General features: G+C 30.7%; 5 protein-coding genes across 5 annotated transcripts; 3 read left to right on the top strand and 2 right to left on the bottom strand.

Moving 5' to 3' along the window:
• Window positions 1-469: 469 nt before the first annotated feature.
• Window positions 470-3,710, bottom strand: ASCRUDRAFT_7781 (uncharacterized protein; the record flags this gene model as incomplete). The annotated part of the gene is made up of 2 exons (XM_020194014.1): window positions 470-543; window positions 590-3,710. The coding sequence occupies 2 exons, from the start codon at window positions 3,708-3,710 to the stop codon at window positions 470-472; spliced, it is 3,195 nt and encodes a 1,064-aa protein (XP_020047871.1).
• A 1,266-nt stretch (window positions 3,711-4,976) lies between these two features.
• Window positions 4,977-5,186, top strand: ASCRUDRAFT_75558 (uncharacterized protein). The gene has a single exon (XM_020193115.1). The coding sequence runs from the start codon at window positions 4,987-4,989 to the stop codon at window positions 5,146-5,148; it is 162 nt and encodes a 53-aa protein (XP_020047872.1). The 5' UTR covers window positions 4,977-4,986; the 3' UTR covers window positions 5,149-5,186.
• Window positions 5,187-5,472: 286 nt separating this feature from the next.
• Window positions 5,473-7,015, top strand: ASCRUDRAFT_75559 (class II fumarate hydratase). Its single transcript, XM_020193116.1, has one exon. The coding sequence runs from the start codon at window positions 5,784-5,786 to the stop codon at window positions 6,996-6,998; it is 1,215 nt and encodes a 404-aa protein (XP_020047873.1). The 5' UTR covers window positions 5,473-5,783; the 3' UTR covers window positions 6,999-7,015.
• Window positions 7,016-10,939: 3,924 nt separating this feature from the next.
• On the top strand, window positions 10,940-12,621 carry ASCRUDRAFT_75560 (uncharacterized protein). Its single transcript, XM_020193117.1, has one exon. The coding sequence runs from the start codon at window positions 11,048-11,050 to the stop codon at window positions 12,530-12,532; it is 1,485 nt and encodes a 494-aa protein (XP_020047874.1). The 5' UTR covers window positions 10,940-11,047; the 3' UTR covers window positions 12,533-12,621.
• Window positions 12,622-16,859: 4,238 nt separating this feature from the next.
• On the bottom strand, window positions 16,860-20,824 carry ASCRUDRAFT_75562 (glucan endo-1,3-beta-D-glucosidase). The gene has a single exon (XM_020193118.1). The coding sequence runs from the start codon at window positions 20,674-20,676 to the stop codon at window positions 16,996-16,998; it is 3,681 nt and encodes a 1,226-aa protein (XP_020047875.1). The 5' UTR covers window positions 20,677-20,824; the 3' UTR covers window positions 16,860-16,995.
• Window positions 20,825-20,862: the final 38 nt, after the last annotated feature.

A 20,862-nucleotide genomic window follows, 5' to 3' on the forward strand; every position in this document is an offset into this window, starting at 1 on the left:
TTTTTTAATTCTAATAGTTGCTAATTGATTCATGCCATTGCAGTATGTGTTCTTCCCTGATTCTGATAGCCCTGACACTGTTTTTTAATATGCTACCATTTCCAATGGAGAGCTCAACTGCTTAATTGTATTCTATCAATTAATTACATTAACCATAGGTTTAGTTAATTAGAGACTATTTTAGAGACAAATTGATCATCGACACAGTTCTTCCGAGGGTGTTTCTCGAAAAAGAACCGTGGTCACATGATGTATTTATCAGATTTCGGTATCCGATTTTTCAATTTGTTTTTTTTCTTTTGGTGATATCGAAGTAAAAGAAGAACAAGTTCATAAAATAGATAGAGCAGATGAATTACTATTCGTTTTCTTGCAAATGGTTAGTTTTTTTGATTTCTAATTATTTACTTGGCTAGAGTGAGAAAAATTTCAACTATCATTTGAAATCTTATTTGTGCTTATCATGTTTCTACATTGAGTGTTTCTTATCGTTAATGTCATTAATATTATTATTTATATATTCATTGTCACTGCTACTATGCTCTGTGTTGAATAGCAGATCCTGTAGACACAGCTCTTCTTCCCTCACCTATCAATGGTGAAGAGGACTTGTTCATTAACACATTACCAAGCTGTGAAGTCGATCTCTTGAGAGGAATTAACATTGAAGTTCGTCGGCTAATAAACGTTTTTTTCTTGGGCTTGTTTTCCTTTGTAGTTGGTTCATTATGGTGACAATTATTGTTGCTTTGAAGTCCCATAAATGGTTTGCTTTTAAGCCCTCCTATTTTATCTTTATTGGCGAGCAAATATCTGATTGAATTATACCAGCTGTTGTGGCTGATTTTATTTGGGCAGATCAATTTGATGCTTTTATTATTTGAATATATTATTAAGCTTTTCTTATAAAATTTTCCATCTATGCTGTTCTTATTGATATTGTCATCAGCACTCTCTATTCTGCTTATTTTTAAACTTCTTGCTTTTATATTTTCATTTTCTTCGTTATCATTCCAACTATCATATTCATTACTCATAAAACTTGGGTTTTCATCTGTCCAATACAATGATAATTTATTTGGAACAACCCAAAAATATCTCTTGTGATATCCTTCTTTTTTACCAGATGTTAACAAACTGTTAAATGATTTAATCAAAAATTCTCCAATCACTATATGATTAATTATTTCAATTATATTTTCCTTCAAGACTGATTTAAAATTTATCTTATCATTCATTGTAACATCAATGAACCTTGATGATCTCTTGTTGATAATATCATCTTTACTATATAAGCTGCTCCTTTTCATTTTTTTGAAATCATTATCATCAATCATATTTGAACCAAACTTATTTAAACTCTCTTTGAATGATGTACTATTATTATCCATCTTATACAATAATAATTTTCCTTCCTCTGGTCCAACATGAGATTCATGATAGATATCTGATGGTGTAGATATTTCATTTTCATTGTTACTATTATTGCTACTATAATCATTGTTATTGTACAGATTATTATAAATATTTTCATTTTCATTAAAATCTTTGCTATCTTTAATTTTATCATTATCAACCTTTTTGACAAAAAATTTAAGTCTTGAACTTATGGAACTTGTAGATTTATTTTGATTTTTCATTGAAAATATTTCTTTCTTTTCGACTTTTAACTCATTATCCACTTTATTAGTATTATCATTAGTATTATGTTGAATATTATTACTTCCGTTACTATTCGATTTATTGCTCATATTATCATCATTGTCATTCTCAATCTCCTTAATAGTGTCTCTATTAATACTTTGTTCGCCGCTTTTTATGCTTTTGTTAATACTCTTATTGATACTTTTAATGCTTAATTTATCTCCGATTTCGTTGATATCATTTGATCTTTGTTTAATCAATGTATATCCAAATCTTTTAGCTGCTTCGAAAAAATCAATTTGATCACTAATTGAATTGATCTTTAATTTGTCTTTTTCTTGGTTGATATCATTATCATCAAATGATTTTAGTTTATTATGTTGCCTTAGTAATTTGTTTTCCTCTTCTAAAACTGAGCATCTTAATTCTGTATAGCGAAATTTACCAAGTAACTTTTCAATTTCAATTTTAACTTTAATCGAGTGTTCAATTACTCTATCATCGATATAATTCAATTTTTCGTTTTGTTTGTTTAGCCTATCACTTAATTTGATTAGGATTTTATTTAAAATTTTCGTTAATTCGGAATACTTTTCAGATTTTAGTGAAGATTTGGATAAGATATGGTTTAATTCTTTGTTTAGCTCTTGTAAATCCTTGTGTTTATTTTCTAGTTCAGAATATTTACCAAATATTGTATTAAAATCGTCATTATTATTAAAGTTGTTAATATTTAGAGTGTTTTCATTATTTATTGAATTTAAGCTTTTTGATTCACTTATTGATTTTATTCTATTATACTCTTCAATATTCAATAAAACTAAATTATTTTGAGAAACATAATTGTCAATGATATCTTTATGGGATTTGTTAATAAGATCTTGGTCATCACTTAGGGTTTTAGTAAAAGTTTTATTGTAATTTTCATTATTGGAGAATTGATCATCATCATTATCATCATCATTGTCATCATCATCTGGTTCTATATCACTGGGGTTTATGCCAGATTCTCTTTCTAGTTTTAGCTCTTTTAATAAATCTCTAGTTGCTTCCTCGATTGTTATAGTATTATTATGGTCATTATGGGAGGTTTTGCTATTACTGTAGTAAATGGTATTGCTATGGGTACTAGTACTGGCATTTTTATTGGTACTAGTATTAGTACTGTCAGTAGTAACGGTATTATTTTGAGGAAACCTAGTATTTATGATTGATTTATCATATTTTGGAGTATTGTTATCGCATTTAACTAATTTATTATCGATTTCGTTAACCTTTCTAATTGATATCTTTTTCAAGTCTTTTGATCTATTATATAGACCAATTTTAACCAATCTTGCAGAAGAAAAGGTCAAGGGATTCTCAGAATGTTTATGAGAGGAAGTTGGTAGTATTGGAGTATCGATTTCAGAATCAGATTGAGACTGGGAGACAGATTCAGAATCAGATTCTATTTCAGTTTCAGTTTCAGTTTTGTCAGAATCAGAGGATATGTTTGGTTTTAAATTTGAGTCAATTAAATCATTTTCTAACAATAGGCTATTGAGTTCAGATTCTGAGCTATTTAGTAAGAGAGAGAATCTTGAATTACTATTAGCTGCGTCGAATTTTGATTTTAGTAATTGAGACTTTAATTGGATAATGTAGTTGTTGTATTTTTCAGTTTTGGTATTGAATTTGAATCTTAAATTAGATAATTGGTATTTATGGTTTAATAGTTCCTGAGCCAATTTTGATACTGATTCATTTAGTATTTTATTCTGGTTCTGGAGTTCCTTTATGGTTGATTTCTTTTGAAAGTTTTCAAACTGGAGTTTTCTTGTTTCTTTGGTGAGATTGTTTGATAGTCCAAGAGAGAAGCCCAATTCTTGATTAGAAACTAAAGAAAAGAAGTTTTGTTGGTTTTCTTTGTATTTGATGAGAGGAAAGTTGTGGGTATTGTTATCATTATAGGAAATATCGGTTATATTGGTTATATCAGCTTTATTGGAGTCGAAGGAGATATTATTAGCTGTAGTATTAATAGTGTTATGAGGATTAATATTTAGTGCTTCAATATCAGGCATCTTATTCAAGAAAATAAAATTCAGCAAGTTGAAATGATTAAAGAAAAAATTATTTATAGATATTTGTGATGTGGTAAATATAGTAGATACTATCTATGTGATTATCAGAATAATTTTAAAACAGAAACAAACAGCCAGTTGGGCAGTGAACAACAGTAGTTTAATGAACAGAAGATATGGTATATGGTATATGCTATATATAAAAGGAATAAACATAAGATTTACATTCTTGTTGGCTGTAAAGTTCTGGATAGATTAAATATAGAGCCCTTGCTGTATTTTAACCTGGAAAAACAACCAGAAGAAAATGAAGAAGCTTTTGAAGTTTGAGAAACGAATCAAACAAGAAATAGCTTTAGAAATTTTGCAAACTGTTTTAAACAGCAAAATCTAGACAGAATTTCAAAAACATTTATGCAAAAATTAGTCCAACAGCACTAGTACTGTAAGTTTAATGCCCATTTCATGAGAAATCTGATAAAACTGGCAAATGAGTGCTCAAGTCAGTGAGAGAAAGTTGCCCATAACCAACGCACATTTGCAATCAGAAGCTCCTTAAATCTGCTACAGTCTGTGATTTAAATGACATTATTGGACATTTGCTAAACATTTACTGGACATTTGGAGATGATCAAGAGAAATGCACGAATACCGTTACAAACAAAATGACCCTAAATGGAATATTTATGATGGATATTAAAACTATGGTTGGAAGTATGATTGAAAATATGATTAACTTATCACGACCCGTTATAATTTCATCACAGCAAATGAAAACGCAAGTAAATCACCTCAGAGTGAGTGCTAATCGTTTAGTGGTCTACAATCCAGCAACAGTGCAATAGGAGAACGATAAAATGATACCACTTTGTTTTACTATCTGGTCCAGTTTATTATTCTGCGATAATATGGGAATAAAGGAGTGCTGAAACCTAATTGCTCGACTCTTCCGGAACAAAAGCTGGAAGCAGCTCTTTCTGGACTAGGCATTTGACTAGCCAGAAGAGCCATTTGCTCAACCATCTCATTTCCAGCTCATTGCCAGTTTCGCTCAACCTGTTTTACAAAAGTTTCGCAAAGTGTTTTAAATTCTTGTCAAATTCTTTCAAATTCCTGTGAGGTTTTTGCTTTTTTTTTTGCTTTTTTTTGCTTTTTTCTACGAGTTTTCAACCGCATTCCTAAACGGGCGATGAATCCGTAGAGGTGGTTGCATCTTTCAACGTGCGTTTTGCGTTGTGTCTGATTTATGCATTGACATGCGTGGTATGTCTGGCCAATGATAGACGAGTGTTTAGTATGGGAAAGAGTGGTATTTGATTCTTTAAAAGTTTCAAGAAAAAAACCAAAAGTTATACGTAAATGGTTTTCTTGGAGCCCTCAGTCTTTTACTGAGGGAAAAGCTCCGGTAAAAACGGCTAAGCTTGTTTATCTTAAGTGAGGAAACTGGACTGCAACACTCTAGTAGAGATAGACCTTTTGTGCGTTTAGGGCTTTTAGGGCTGTTTAAAGTGTGATATTCTTGTAAGATTCTTTTACTCCATGTTTAAAGCTTTGTAAGAGAAAATAAATGAATTGGATCAACTGGTGATTGGAACTAGTTTAGTTTCAGCTATGGGTTATGAATTTGTTTGATTGCAGGTTTGATTATAAAATGTCAATTGTATCTCAGCTTTTTTATTAATTTACTCCTTTTTTCTTTTCTTTTTCAATAAATTGAACAAATTTAAACTCTTTTAAACTCTTTTAAACTTTCATAAACTTCCAAATCGTTCCAAAGTTATTGATAATGGTTCAAACAAGAATTGAAACAGATGCCTTTGGCGAAATTGTAAGTTTTAATTTGAAATATTAAGAAACTAAGAAATTAAAAGAAAGAAAATTGGATTGTTTATTAACGTGATAATTTATTTTTTTTTTTCTATTTTATTTCAGAAAGTCGATGCCTCGAAATATTGGGGAGCTCAAACCCAAAGATCATTGCAAAATTTTGCAATTGGAGGAACCACCGAAAGATTACCAGAGCCATTAATTATATCATTTGGTATTCTTAAAAAAGCAGCAGCTATAATTAATATGAGATATGGGCTAGATCCTAAAATTGGAAACGCAATAATTCAAGCAGCAGATGAAATCATTAATGAAAAATTGAATGATCAATTTCCATTAGTTGTATTTCAAACTGGATCTGGAACCCAATCAAATATGAACTGTAACGAAGTTATTAGTAATAGAGCAATTGAGATCTTGGGAGGCCAAAGAGGATCAAAGACTTCAGTTCATCCTAATGATCACGTCAATATGTCGCAATCATCGAATGATACATTCCCAACAGTTATGCATATTGCAGCTGTTTTAGAGATTAGTAATAAATTACTACCATCACTAACTAAATTAAGAGACTCGTTAAAGAGTAAAAGTGAAGAGTTTAGTAAAATCATTAAAATTGGTAGAACACATTTACAAGATGCTACACCATTGACGTTGGGACAAGAATTTTCCGGCTATGTTCAACAACTAAATTTTGGAATAGAAAGAGTTAAAGAGACGTTACCAAGGCTAAGTAATTTAGCGCAGGGAGGAACTGCAGTTGGAACAGGATTAAATACAAGAAAAGGATTTGATGTCGCGATTGCTGAACAAGTATCGAAGATAACTGGACTTTGCTTCAAAACAGCACCAAATAAGTTTGAAGCACTAGCTGCTCATGATGCATTGGTTGAAGCATCAGGAGCGTTAAATACGTTGGCATGTTCATTGTTTAAGATAGCCCAGGATATTAGATATTTGGGGTCGGGACCTAGATGTGGATATGGAGAGTTGATATTACCAGAGAATGAGCCAGGGTCTTCAATAATGCCAGGAAAGGTGAATCCAACACAATGCGAAGCAATGACCATGGTTTGTGCACAGGTATTTGGCAATCACAATACAATAACGTTTTGTGGTGCTTCAGGGCAGTTTGAGTTGAATGTATTCAAGCCTGTGATGGCAAAGAATTTGTTGAAATCGATTCGGTTGATTAGCGATTGTTGCAATTCATTCAGAGTGCATTGTATTGATGGCATCAAAGCGAACGAAAAGAAGATTAGCAAGTTGTTACATGAGTCGTTAATGTTGGTTACAGCATTGAATCCCAAGATTGGATATGATATGGCATCAAAGGTGGCAAAGAATGCTCACAAGAAGGGAATAACGTTGAAGGAAAGCGCATTAGAGTTGAAAGCGTTAAGTGAAGAAGAGTTTGATGAATGGGTTAGGCCAGAGAAGATGATTGGGCCAAAGTTATGAAGATATAATAAAAAAAACAGATGAGATGAAAGGGAATAAAATAGAATAAAGTAAGCTAACATGAAAAGAAGTGAAAAATAAGATGGAATAGAATTACGAGTTTATAATTTATTTTTTTTGTTGTTTCATTACAAAAATTTCCAATCAAATAAAATAATAATATTAGAATAATAACATTAGAGTGGCAATATTAGAATAATAGATGAATAATTTGAAATGGTTGTAGTAATTCCAAATCTCTAAAAGATTTCGAATATTGTAAATCTGTTTATTATTACCCTTTTTGAACCATTCGTCTGGAAATATAGGCTATTAGTGTTTCAAAAACAACTCAAAAGCAGATCATTTTAATGAAATATTATAAAAGTTTATAAAAAAAGCAGCAAATCAACAAGTAATTAAATTAGCAAAGTAACGAAATAGAAAGTTATGAAGAAATGCAATCAAAGTAGCAAAAATACAGAAAATACGAGAAATCTAGTAAAGGAAAGGGAAAAAATAAAAGCAAACAAAGGAAAAAGCAGTGAATATGTACGAAGAGCTGGATATAGAATCATAATAATAGTACATTAAATTTCATGAGGTTCATCATTAATTCATTAATCAGCTGAATATCATAATTTTAATTGAATTGCAATTGCAATTACCATTGAATAAGAAATGAAGTTGAATTGAATTTGAACTAACTTTGAGTTGAATTGGAACTGAATTTTAACTCCTTCAAGAAAGAATCATTTATAACCTGATAATTTCTCAATAGAAATAGCTTAATTTAGTGAAATATGCAGAATTTGCAAAAATCGAATCTCGAAACAAAAATTAACAAATCAAGCAAAAAAAAGCAAATCGAGCCAATGAAAACAAAGAGTTGTGTATCACATACTTGCATTTGGATACCGGTATCTGCAGGTATACACAGTATCCTGCATTTTATATCTGTTGCCAGACCACGCTGAGCAAACTGGCCAATGGAAGGCGTTTCTTTTGTCTGCGAGCAACCAGGAGCCAGAAAAAAAACCGCAGAAACTAGGTTTGGCCGATGGATCCGTGCGTCGCGTTTAACCGCTGCTGGATCCGAACTGATATACGAGCTGACCCTCGAACGGGCGTTTGGATTTGCAACCAGCATGTGACCGGATTAAGAATCGTCTCAGATTAATGTAGTGCGGCGGCAGCTCGGCCCCAAAACCGGTTGAGACCTCGTCACTGATCCACCAAATCTGTGCAGCACGCACGTCCGCGCGGGATGCTGCGTTGATCAATTTGTTTCTAGGCGGGTAAGCATGCCTTGTCCCAGTACTACAGGTTTCCTGCCAGAGACAGTTAAGAAAGAAGTAACTTGATGGAGCATTTTGTGTAAACGAATATTATTGGTATTGGTAGCTCTGTATCAGTTAATATATTGCTACAGAATAGAGCAATAAGTGCAAACCGCTAAATAATAATTGAGTATGAGGTGAAGATATGCTTGGTTTGTTAAAGGGTGTGTGATAAGTGTTGGAGAGAGAAGATAAACAGTTGGTTTAGAAACTCCAAAAGTCAGAAACTGGAAACTGAAAAGTGAAAAACTGAACAAATAAGAAAATGAGAGTCACTATTCTCCAAAAAATCTAAAATTTAATATGCTTTCAACTTGCTGTTTTCAACCAGCTAATTATAATTTCTCGTTGCTCAATGGCTGTTGATAAAACGGAGGAACAGGCGGTAGGGCGTCGCAGTTGAGAAGATTAAATTTATAACAAAAGAGCAATTTTAGGATTTTGTAACAAGCAAATTACGACCAGTGGCGATAAAACTGTCTTTTGAACTGCCATGAACTGCTGTGGTTGTTTGGATATGAGCTGGATATGAGCTGGATATATCTGCTATTTGAATGAGCGTAATGGATATTCAGGAGTAAACAATTTGATTCTTCAATCTCATTTCAAGAACTGGCCTGTGACTCTGCTGAAATTTAATTCATTGATCAGAAACACAAAACATAACATGATTGAAAAAAGGAAATGAAATGAAAAGAAGGAAAAAACAAAAATGCACTAATTATAAAACAATAATAGCAGTAATAATATTATTTTTATTGTTATCACTAATTTAAATTTTAACTTGCAATTCCAACACTGTAATTTCATTATATTTGGTTATATTTTGCTGTGTTTCGTTGTATTTTATTCTGTTGTTTTGTATTTTAGGTATTTTATTATATTTTTTTGTACAATTTTTGTTAATTTCTACCAATTTTTCATAGTTTTCATATTTTTTTATCATTTTTCTATCATACTTTTTCTATGATTTCATTATGATTTGCATTTTTATAAATCTTAAAAATCTTGAAAGTCCTGAAAATCTTATATTGAAAAATGGGTTAACTATTTTCTATGTTTACAATATTCTGAATATTTTACATATTTAATCTCGCTTTATCTCATTTTTCTAATTTTACTCATTTTTCAGTAATTTCTTTTTGCTTTTTTTTCACTTTTTGTTCTTGCTTTCTATCTCTTTCTTTTTCTTTTTTTCACTTTTTTTTACTTTTTTTTTAAACTCAAGATTACTTGTCAAGTCAGCTCCACGTTATTCAGAGTTTCATCTTCATAATCTCAAATGAATAATTAGCAAAATTCATGATTGTATTATCTCAATTTGTCTTTAGACTATCTTTAAACTATGTCCAGTCAAAGATTGCCCAATGATTTCCATAACGAATAAACAACAAAACAACAAAATAAAGAAATAAAGAAATAATAAATAAAAAGAATAACAGTACCCATTCATTTACAACCTTATCGGCCCTTTGGTTAAAATTGGCTGTTTTAATGGAATCTTTTTCACGAATCTTACTAGAATATTTCTCTTTAAAATTTACGTGCCTAAGCTTGATTGGAAATACAATCATTTAGTGTTTACTTATCATTTAGCGTTTGCTTAGCATCTAGATTATATTTAGATTCATCTAAATTTCATTTAGATATTATCTATTAAACACTTAGCCTGATTGCTATTGTAACTCTTATGATCAATAATATTGATATTCTGATTATATTCTGATTATATTCTGATTATATTCTGATTATATTCTGATTATATTCTAATATTCTGATCAATATTGTCTATCTTAATAGGCCTAATATCCGCTTCAGCATGCGTCTACATGCTTTGTCACGTCTGGTTACATAATCAGTACGCTCCCGATAAAACAAATCTCTAGCTATCCCGTTTGTGCAGCCTCGTCTCTCCTAACTGCCTATTAATTATTATTATTCCTACTCACTATCACTTAATATTATTTATTACTATTTTCTATTAATTCAGTAATCAATTACCAGTGTTCACTATTGTTTACTCCGATAATCTGATGCACTGAATACTATTTAGTATTAAATAATAATAAATAATATTATTTATTATTATTTATTATTATTATTTTATATTTTTAAAATTATTTATCATTTATTTTTATTTATTATTTAATATCATTTAGCTTTTCCCTGCCCAGCCAATCAACATGCTGCCTTCATCTCTCACAAGCATATTCCCTGCAATAACTACCGAAATACTACTTTTGCCACACAGCCCAAGAATGTTAACAGCACAGACCTTCTCAACCCGGAACACGCAACTCATGTTGACGCACAGCGGAATTCCAAACCTTCTGTATCTTCCAGTTTAAACATTAACTCTATTTACAACCTTAAACACGATACAGTTTTTTGCAAGGTTCACGTACAGTGCTGTTAAGGTTCTAATTAGAGTTCAGAAAAATTGCACCAAAACTCTAATTCGGTTCCTAATTAAACTTGCAAATTCAATTTCCTTTACAATTAAAATTCAAAAGGGCAGTTGTAATTTTTGAACTTATTTGGCTTTGTATAAATAACTTCTATTTTCTTTGCTTTTGTTTTCTGTTTGTTTTCTGATTCTTTGATTCTATTCAATTACATTAATTCAGGTTATCTCGTTTCTCCCTCCAATATCCAACCTCTCTTTATCTTTCATTTGTATTTATATCTCCTTCTGTTTATATCTATAATACCTCTCATTTTCTTCTCACAATGAATATGTATCAATATCAAAATCAAACCCCAACTCATTCCCTCACAAAATCTTACTATTCGAATCAAAACCAAATCCATAACCACCAAAACCAGATCCAAATCTCAAACCACAATCACAATCATAATCATAATCATCTCACTAATACCCCAAACACTAATATCAACGCTATTAGCAACAACAGTATCTCCTACAACAACCAAATCATTAATTGTAATAGTCAAAGTAACCAACAGAATCAGCAGAGTTTCAATCACCACAATAACTTTCCTGCCCAGCACCAGAGTACCCATAATAGCACACATAATACTCATATTGCTCAAGAATATAACCGCCAACTGTCTGTTTTCAGTCATTCTCAAAATTCAGTCCACAACCACAATCTTTTTAATAATGAAGCCTCAAATTATAACTCGAATAGCCAAATATGCTCGTTATCAACTTCTCCCAATGACTACACTCTAGGAAAATACGACTATAATAATAGCGCTATTCCTAATAACGCCAATCAGGTTCCTAATCTTAATAACACCATTAATAATCTTCACAGCATGATAAACAATACCACCAATGCTTTAAATACGTTTGCTTCTCTTGATTCTGTAAACTCTCTTCATTCGGTTAACTCTGTAAGCTCTGTAAGTTCAGCAAGCTCAGTAAATTCAACCAAAACTTTAAATACTCCTATTCTTAGTCAAAACAGCTCTTTTAATAATAACAATAATAGTATTAGTGCTAATAACAGTATTAATATTAACACCAATATCAATAACTATAGCGGTAGAAGTTCCCCAATAATATATAGTCCAAGTGACAATATTAATTATCAAAATGATAAACAAAATCAGTACCAAACTTTAATTCCAAAACATCAAAATAATGCTGCTCAGGCCAACAGCCTTGTTAATAACTATCCAAACACTTTTCCAAACACTTCACCAATCCAAAACCAAAGTATTAACTCTAACGATATGGTATCAAGTGCAGTTGGTAATCCAAACATGATTGTAAACACAGTCACAAATCCAATCACAAGTGCAATTCCAAATGCAGCCACAAATGCAAAGAAAAACTTTATCAACCAACAACCAAAAAAGTACAACACAATGAAAAAAATGAAAGCTTTTAAACCAGGTAAAACCGTCAGAAAGAGAAAAAACCAAAAAAATAATTCTGGAACCAAATCTCTAGATAAAAGCAATACACCAAGTATCAAAATGAGAAAAAATAAAATCACCAAGAACTCAAGCAAGGCCAATAAAAACACAATCGTCAATAACGTTACAAATTTTACTAATTTGGCGACTGTTAATCCTATGAATAATATCAACAATAATATTAATGTTAATATTAACAACAATTTTGCAAATGAAAGTGTCAAACAGTTTTATAAAAACCTTCATGCTGATGAGCAAGCATTTGAAAATGAATTACAATCTGTTTTTAATAGAATTTCAAATCTTATGAATGAATTTCCGTTATAAATGAATTTTTTTTATCCATCATTTTTTTTACTAAATTTATTTACTTTTTACTACCTTTTTTTTACTTTACTTTTTTGATTCCTTTAGCGTGTACCTTCTGTTATTTTTTTTATTATCATATTTTTTTTGTTATTTTACTGATATTTTCATGATTTTGGTTTTTGTTTTGGTGATTAAGGGTTTAATTTCATTTTATTCTATTCTATTCTTCATTCTATTTTACTTTACTTACTTTTTATTTAAGTATTGATTTTGTTATAATATATAGTCCAACATAGTATAATATAATATAAATTATTAGAAACCTGATTAGCAGCAACCTGTTCCATTCAAACTTGTTTAGTTGGAACTTGTTGGATTAGAATTTACAGTTTCAGAAATGTTAGAAGTAGAGTTAGCCTCAAATATCAAATAACGAGCTCCAACATTCAAGTTGCAAAAGTACGTTAGCTGGGGCAAGTTTATAATTGCAAATTAGCAGCAAATTTGTGTAGCAACATAGGCAGAAAAAAGATTGCCCAGTAAGTGGATAATGGGAATATTTTATTATTAAGGCTATTGTTGTTAATAGTGCTGAATGATGGCCTCAAATGGATGGGAACAAGAGAAAGAGAGAGATAAAAGGGAAATAGAGAGAAGAGTTGAGTACTTTTTACGAGTTTAAAGGCATGTAAGTAACCAAAAAGCAGATAAATCTCTCCTTATTTGTGTCGTTTGATTGAATAGGCAGAATAATTGGAGGGAAACCATTCATTGTGATTTCTAAAAATTGAAATGAAATAAATGTTTAAGATAAAAATTGAGTGATGAGAGCGATCTGTTGAATAGAGTAAGAGAATTTATAGAAAAATGCTAATTTATTAGCAGAACTTTGAAATTGGTACTAAAAAGTTGAAATTATTAGAAAATATGAAAAAAAACAGAGCCAATTTTTATAAAAAAGGATAGAAAAATATAAAAAAATATAAAACAATACAAAAAATTGGTAAATATTATTAAATATTATTAAATATTATTAAATATTATTAAATATTAGCAAATATTAGTAAAAAAATATGGTGATCAATTTATTTTATAGAATAAATACCAAATATTTTAAAATATGAAATGAAAATGATTTGATTTTTTTTAAACCATTTTAATTCAATACAAACAAATAAAAAGATTAAGTAAATTTAAACAAATCTAAATTACAATAAATTAAAATCGTTTTGAAACTAAAAAATTAATATTGTAATTGCTAAAATTAAAACAGAAACTTTTGATATTCCTTTAGAATTCAATTTTTCATAATATCAAATAAACAAGTCAGTAAATCAATAAGGAAATAAGGAAACAAATATTATTTAGTATTAATCAGCTGTTTAATAATCAACAGCTGAAATGTGGAAGAAAAAGAAAAAGAAAAGCAGTTTAAAGATTCCAAATATTTAAAAAGGTTTAAAAGAAGACTGGAAATGTTTTGAGAATTAAATTAAAATTAAATTAAAATTAAATTAAAATTAAAATAAATTAAAATAAATTAGAATTAATATTAAAATCAACTTAGATCAGATTGAAATGAAATTAATTCAAAACATTGAAAGAATTAAGGTACTTTGAACTCAGAATTTAAGACTTGAAGTTTGATTTGCAACAAGCAAAAAGTCACTAAAAAACTGACTCAATCTGCTTTTGATTTACTCAAAATAAAAAGAATTGAAAAACAAAGCCAAAGTCAACAGATTTCTTTGTAACAAAGCAGTTACAAAATAAAACAGATACTTGCTCACGATTCAGTATTCTGTTTCTATTGCTGTGATCCTTTGCCGTTCCGCACTCTGATTGGCTGATTCCGGTTTCCCAATCGGGCCGAGCAATTTCTCGTAGAAAGGTAAAAGAATATCTTGCTGAGAGCCCAAAAACAGTGCAAAACAGGGAATTATAGGAGAGAAAGAAGCATCGCACTGTTCTCATTTGCCTCTTCCTTGCTCGTGTTTCCTTGCTCGTTTTGCAGCACATTCCTCAAAAACAGCAGATCCATCACACGCGGTGCACGTGACTGTACCACGCAGGCAGGTTTGTCGCTCTTTCCCGCTGGAACGGGGAAATGCACCAAAAAAGCCCAAGGCGAGGAAGCAGGAGCACAAAATCGCCCAAACCCATGGGCTCCATCCGCTTGTTTTCCGCCGGTGAGATGCCTCAGATTCCTCAGCTAAGGCATCGGGGGCAGACTGATTGGAAGCACACTCAGCAGCCCGTGACCCGCAATCAATGTGTCCCGCGTTCTTTTGCATGCATGTTTGCCATCTACAATGTTGTTATGCTGACTTGCATGCACACGCGCTTGTGACTGTGCTGCAATTACGGTTTGAACACGGGTTGAACCGCTGCTGGGATGTGTTCCCTGTCGGTTCAGGAGAGCCCGCTCGTCAAACACGGAGCGGGCCCAGGAAACTTGCAAGGATTCAGCAGCAGCCAAAAATAACCGAATACAGCTTGCCACCTGAATATATTATTAACCTAGTTATTATTATACCTGTTGCACTTGTTATTATTGCACTGGTTGTTATTATACCTATAATTATGCTGTTTATTATTATCAGTAAAATTATTATTGCTTTTTTTTCTTATCTCCATGATATGTGATTGACAATTTCCCTTTTGAATCTAATTTCAAGGCTAGTGCAGTGTGTTGAATATTGACTATTTCTTCCTGTTTTGTGTTCTTTGTTCCTTTTTGATCATGTTTTTTGAAATCAGGATGGTGTTGTTAATTCATGTTCATGATTGAAATCATTTCTGGTTTGTTTGGTTTTCCCATAATCTCTTGTTTTTTTGTTTCGTTTTATTTGTTGTTGTTTTTTTTACATTGCATCAGCATTCAAAACGTATTTAAACTTCAGACCTCAGATGATTAAAATCATTTAGTTTGTTCAAAACATCATAACCAATCCTTGGTTTCATCAACAACTGCAATTACAATTTGATTTGCTCATTACATAAATTACTGATTTGATCCATTTCTTGTAAAAAAGTAGATGCAAATGCAAATTATTCTGATCTAAAATTCTTCTTGTAAATTCCCTCCAATCGCTTTTCTTTCTTTAATTTCATTTTGCTTTTTTCCAATTTACCAGTTTACAGCGTCTACTTTTCATTGGCTGATAAAGTTTAATTAACCACTGCTACCTAACAACTACAATTTAAATACTTAAATACTTAAACACTATTATTACACTACTATTATGTGGTTTAGAATTAATCTTTACTGGTAATTATTCATTATCTATTAAAGAATAATCACTAAATATAATTATAATTATAATTTTTTAATTAACCAAATTAAAATTTATGATTTTATTCAGTATTATTCTAAGTCATATTACTAATCCCAACGCTTTGTTTCAAAATCCCGATAGCAAAGGTTAAAATCTAATTATTTCTTGATTCCAATCACCCTATTAATTTTCCAATAAATTTCAAATTATCTCATTAACAAAAATAATAGAAAAAAAATATTTTTGGAATATTTTTAAAATAATTTATGATAATTTTATAATGATCTAAAATTTCCAATTAAAAAATTCAATTAAAAATTCAATTAAAAATTTAATTTAATTCAATTGAATTGAATTGAATCTTATTTTATTATTATTTTATTATTTTATTATTTTAATGTATTTTATTAATTCCATTTTCAACTTTTTCTATTATCTGAAACAAATTATCAAACTTCTTGGTTCGCCAAGTTTTTAACAAACATATTACCATTACTTATCTTATTCCTAAAACACTAAACTCTAAAAGTCTGGCTAATTGCTGATAAATAAATAATAATTGCTAAATTTCAAAGATACAAAACCTACAAACGCTGCTCAAACCGGTACACAGTATGTACTCACTTCATCTGCAGTTCAAACTCAAAATTAGTCCGTGTTAATCTTAGGTTTCCACCAGTTTTCTTTTTGCATCCGCCACAACTTAATCTGTAAACATTGCCCAACCTCTGTTTTCTTTTCTTCCTCCTTTGCTATCAGGACGTTCTCCAGACCTGTTTACAAACCTTATTCCCACGGTCAATATACTCTCCATTTACGACAGAGTTTCAACTTTAACTCAAATAATAAAAAAGAAACAATTTTGAGAAAAAAATTATTAAAATAAAATTAAAATAAAATTAAAATAAAATCAATTCAAACATCAATTACATAATTTGTACACTAACAAATCTAAATCTGGAGATGAATTCAATTAAAGTGAATAATAAGTATGAAAATAAATAAATATATATTAAAAACATCTCGTAAAATAAAAGAATAATATAAATATACAAAATAATTATCTCCAAATCTTACTCCGTAGTTTGACATAATATAGTATAGTATAGCTTAATAAAATATAATACAATATTAGTTATAATATTATTATAACCACAATTGTTATGACTCAACTTTTATAAAGTAACTTTTATGAAACATCTTTTACAAATTCATTAATCCTCCACTGAAGGCCAAACTCCATGTTAAACTCTGTCCATTATCGAGAAATTTAATATCAAATTCATCCTCTGAAAAAAATTCAAACGAACTTTTAGCATCAAACAACGCTTGATTTAACTTCAATATTCCTCTCCATCCACTGTCCAAATCGTCAACAATGTTTTCTAATAACCTCTCCCATTCATATTTACTAAATTCTTTCCCCCTAATCAATGATGAAATAGGTGTGATGGGTATCATTTGAATTCCATTAATATATGAAATGTCTGTCCCAAAAAAGGTTACATGATCAAGTTTGTTCTCAAATAATATTCCTGGAACAATATTTCCAACAAACTCACTAGGGATCACTGCATTATCTGAAGAATATAAATAATAATGGTTTATTGTTCTCTTCATTATTGATATCATCAAGTCTCCTCGTTTCTCCATTTGCTCATCTTCTACAACCATCCCCCATAGCTTCATTCCATATGCAAAGTTATAGTCTTCTGATGATGATTCCTGATTGCGCCCATCTCCTGAGCTAAATAACCCACTGGCCCAGGAATGCCCATGGAACCAATCAAAGCACCTATAAACTGGGAAATATTCGTCTTTCTCAGTGGGATTAGCTACATCTCGAATCAAATAATTAACCCAATCTTTGTTTTCATCGATCCAGCTTTTTTTCTCTGTATCTTCTTTTTCTTCTTTCTCATCATTTATCTCTAAGTCAACTTTCCCAACAACTGCTGCTGCATGAATGAAATACCCATAATGAAAATGATGATCATTAAAATATGAATTCCCATAATCTTCAGAGCTGCTTCCAGTTATCGCTATTCCCCCAATATCCTCAATATAACTGAGTGGATAATGTTGCGAATTGCTTGTAAATAACTGAAATGCTTCTTTGATCTCATTTAAAAGTATCTTGGTTAATGTATCATTTTTCAATATCATATGTGTAACGATCAAAATATACGCATATTTATCGATGATTTTACCTGAGCTATATGTGTCTGTTCCACTAATTAGATTTTTCATATTACCAACAACACTCATAATCTCGTTTTCTGCTGTCTTTTGTAATAACTCTATTTGTTCTTCTGAGTAATTAATTTCTTCTTCAGTTATATACTCAGAATTTACAGGTAGAAATTTTATACCCGAATATAATTTTTCTTCCATATACAATTCATCTGTCAAAAATCCTGTCATATATCCCTTCGTTGTTGATGATAATCGAATGTTGGTACTGCTTGAAAGAGTATCAGCACTCATGGCATCAATATGATGTTGAAATGCAAAAACTAAGGGTTTCAAATTATCATTAGATCCAGTAACCATCTCTGTCTCGTATTTGAACCCATATTTACTGGTTTCTTCGCTCAACATCTCACCAACTAATGTTGTTTTAGTCACATATATCCCAGCTGCTTTATCATAATACTCTTCTTTACCCAAATCATCCGGTGAAGTGGCAACCTGAATAACTAGTCCATCAATAGCTTTCGAGCCTACAATTGTCGTAGAACTATCTACTACCATCGTCAAATTGAAAATATCCATTTCATCTCTAGATATTCCACTGACATATACTAACCAAGTCGCTGAATTCGCCAATAAGACTCTATATTTTTGAATCGAATTAGAATTAGAATTAGAATTAAAATCGATATCTCGATTAATAGATGAAAATGATACACTTGATCCAAGAACTGGTACCAATAAAGAACCATGATAAACACTACTAACAAATCCCATTCCTTCAACAATAGGAATCTCAATGTAATTTGAATTGTCAAGTTCTGGTCTTAATTTAACATTAACTGACATATGTCTTTGTTCAGATATCTCTATTGATGGCTGGTTATCTTTAAATTCTGTTGATGAGAAGATAAATGATCCAACATATGTTGGATAACCCATACTTTTAGCTGCTGAGGAATTTCCTGTATTTTCATCAAAATTGAAAACAACATCTTCCTGACTTAAACTCGAAATTCCCCAGCCATATGGTGAAAATGAAGTATGATACCACATCCCATATGGATAACTCCATATCATTCCGGTTTGATCATCTAATAATAAATTAGTGTAAAATTTATTTGTTTGAAATTTATCAGTAAAATCAATGCCATCTGGAAATTTTAAAGATGATGAAATATCATGATCTGAAAACATGTTTTTGGGATTAACAGTAGAGATATTACTAAAAATAGATCCAGAGCTTTCAACTGATTCCGAGGTTGCAGTTTCAATAACATATTCACTGGTTTTTGAAAAAACAGAAGAACTAAAACTAGAACTAAAACTAGAACTAAAGCTAGAACTAAAATTGGGACTAAACAATGAAATTGAAGGAGAAGAAAGAAGTGAAGATGAAGATGAAGATGAAGATGAAGATGATGGAACTGAATATGATTCAATGCTTGTAACACTTAAAGGATTTTTGAATGAGCTTTGGAGACCTGTTTGTATCGATGAAGCAATATTGCTTTTTGAATTTCTTGATGTCGAAGAAGCATTCCAATAACTCAATAATAAAATGCTTGAAAAAGTAGAAGCATCATCTGCCAATGAATTGGGTTTGGATGCTTCACTAGATGAAAAGTCATCTAAAGAAGATGATAATAAAAACGATGTTGGTGATGATTCATTTGGGAAAGAAGTTTCCAGTGAACTTTTACTAGAACTTGGTTCAGCAAATAGCGTTTTTGTTTCACTAAAATTGGTAATAGTCGATGTTTCCTTGGAATCACTGCTTCTATTTTGGGTCGTTGGAACCAAATAAACAGAATTTGATAATGAATATGAGGAAAAAGAAGATGATAGCATTTCATCAGAATTAAACAGCCCATCAGCAACCGAAAACATGACCAGAACTTGATTCATAACATTTCTGGAAGAAGCTGAAGTTGAAACTGGAGACTGGATTGAAATAGCTGATTCAGATACAGTATCCGATGTGAACAATATTATGGATGTTTTTAATGGAAGCAATCCAAAATCCAATGTTAAAGCAACTTCATTATCATTAATATATGTATATGATTGAGGTTCTGTTATTTCTGCTGTTTCTGATGAGAATAAAAAATTTTCCAATAATGTTATTTCAGATGAGCTTGTTGTTGTTCCTAATATTGTTTTCGATGTTGTTTTTAATGTGCTAGTAGATATAGGAACTCCAAAACTTATTGTTAAGATGACTTTATTATCTTTATCTGCTCTTTTTCTTAAAATTTTGTTTTTCTGAGGTTGAAGAAAATTCTTTGCATTATAATAAAACGCCTTAAGATTATAACCAGAAGATGGTTTTGCTTTTTGATAATATGACATTGGATTTTGGCTTAAGAGCTTCAAGCACGATGTCTTTAGTGTTGTTTGTCTGTATTTTGATTTGATAGCTGATGCAGAAGTTTCTTGTAAATTTCTGGTGATTATTACTGAGGGTATTAGTGGTAATATGGACACATTAAATTTTTGACCAGAAGACTCAAGGATAAAGACTTCATTTCTATCATCCAAATATCCGGGATTGAGAAAGAATTTGCCCTGATCAGGCTTGATGAAAAGATTAGATCTATTTTGGAAAGTCTCCTGTCTTGTTCTGGAGATTATTACAGAAAAAGATGTAATAAATAGTAAAAACTTGGTGAAAAGAGATAATATAATCATAGTTCTGAATAGTTGTTTGTAGAAAGGTCAAATAAGCAAATTTTTAAATTGAAAAATAAAAAAATAATGTTTATAGAACTGGCTTTTTTCTTCAGCAATATTTGGATGTCTCTCCTGTCATAAAGCTGCTCATTTCGATACATCTAAGTCTCCAACTGGACGATAAATCAAGAAAGAAGCACAACT

The sequence above is a fragment of the Ascoidea rubescens genome (assembly GCF_001661345.1).
Source record: "Ascoidea rubescens DSM 1968 unplaced genomic scaffold ASCRUscaffold_5, whole genome shotgun sequence".
NCBI lineage: Eukaryota > Fungi > Ascomycota > Saccharomycetes > Ascoideales > Ascoideaceae > Ascoidea > Ascoidea rubescens.

What these genes read in the sequence shown, in the direction of transcription:
- ASCRUDRAFT_75558 (XM_020193115.1), top strand. Translation starts at nt 4,987, where the DNA reads ATGATAGACGAGTGTTTAGTATGGGAAAGAGTGGTATTTGATTCTTTA.
- ASCRUDRAFT_75559 (XM_020193116.1), top strand. Translation starts at nt 5,784, where the DNA reads ATGAGATATGGGCTAGATCCTAAAATTGGAAACGCAATAATTCAAGCA.
- ASCRUDRAFT_75560 (XM_020193117.1), top strand. Translation starts at nt 11,048, where the DNA reads ATGAATATGTATCAATATCAAAATCAAACCCCAACTCATTCCCTCACA.
- ASCRUDRAFT_75562 (XM_020193118.1), bottom strand. Translation starts at nt 20,676, where the DNA reads ATGATTATATTATCTCTTTTCACCAAGTTTTTACTATTTATTACATCT.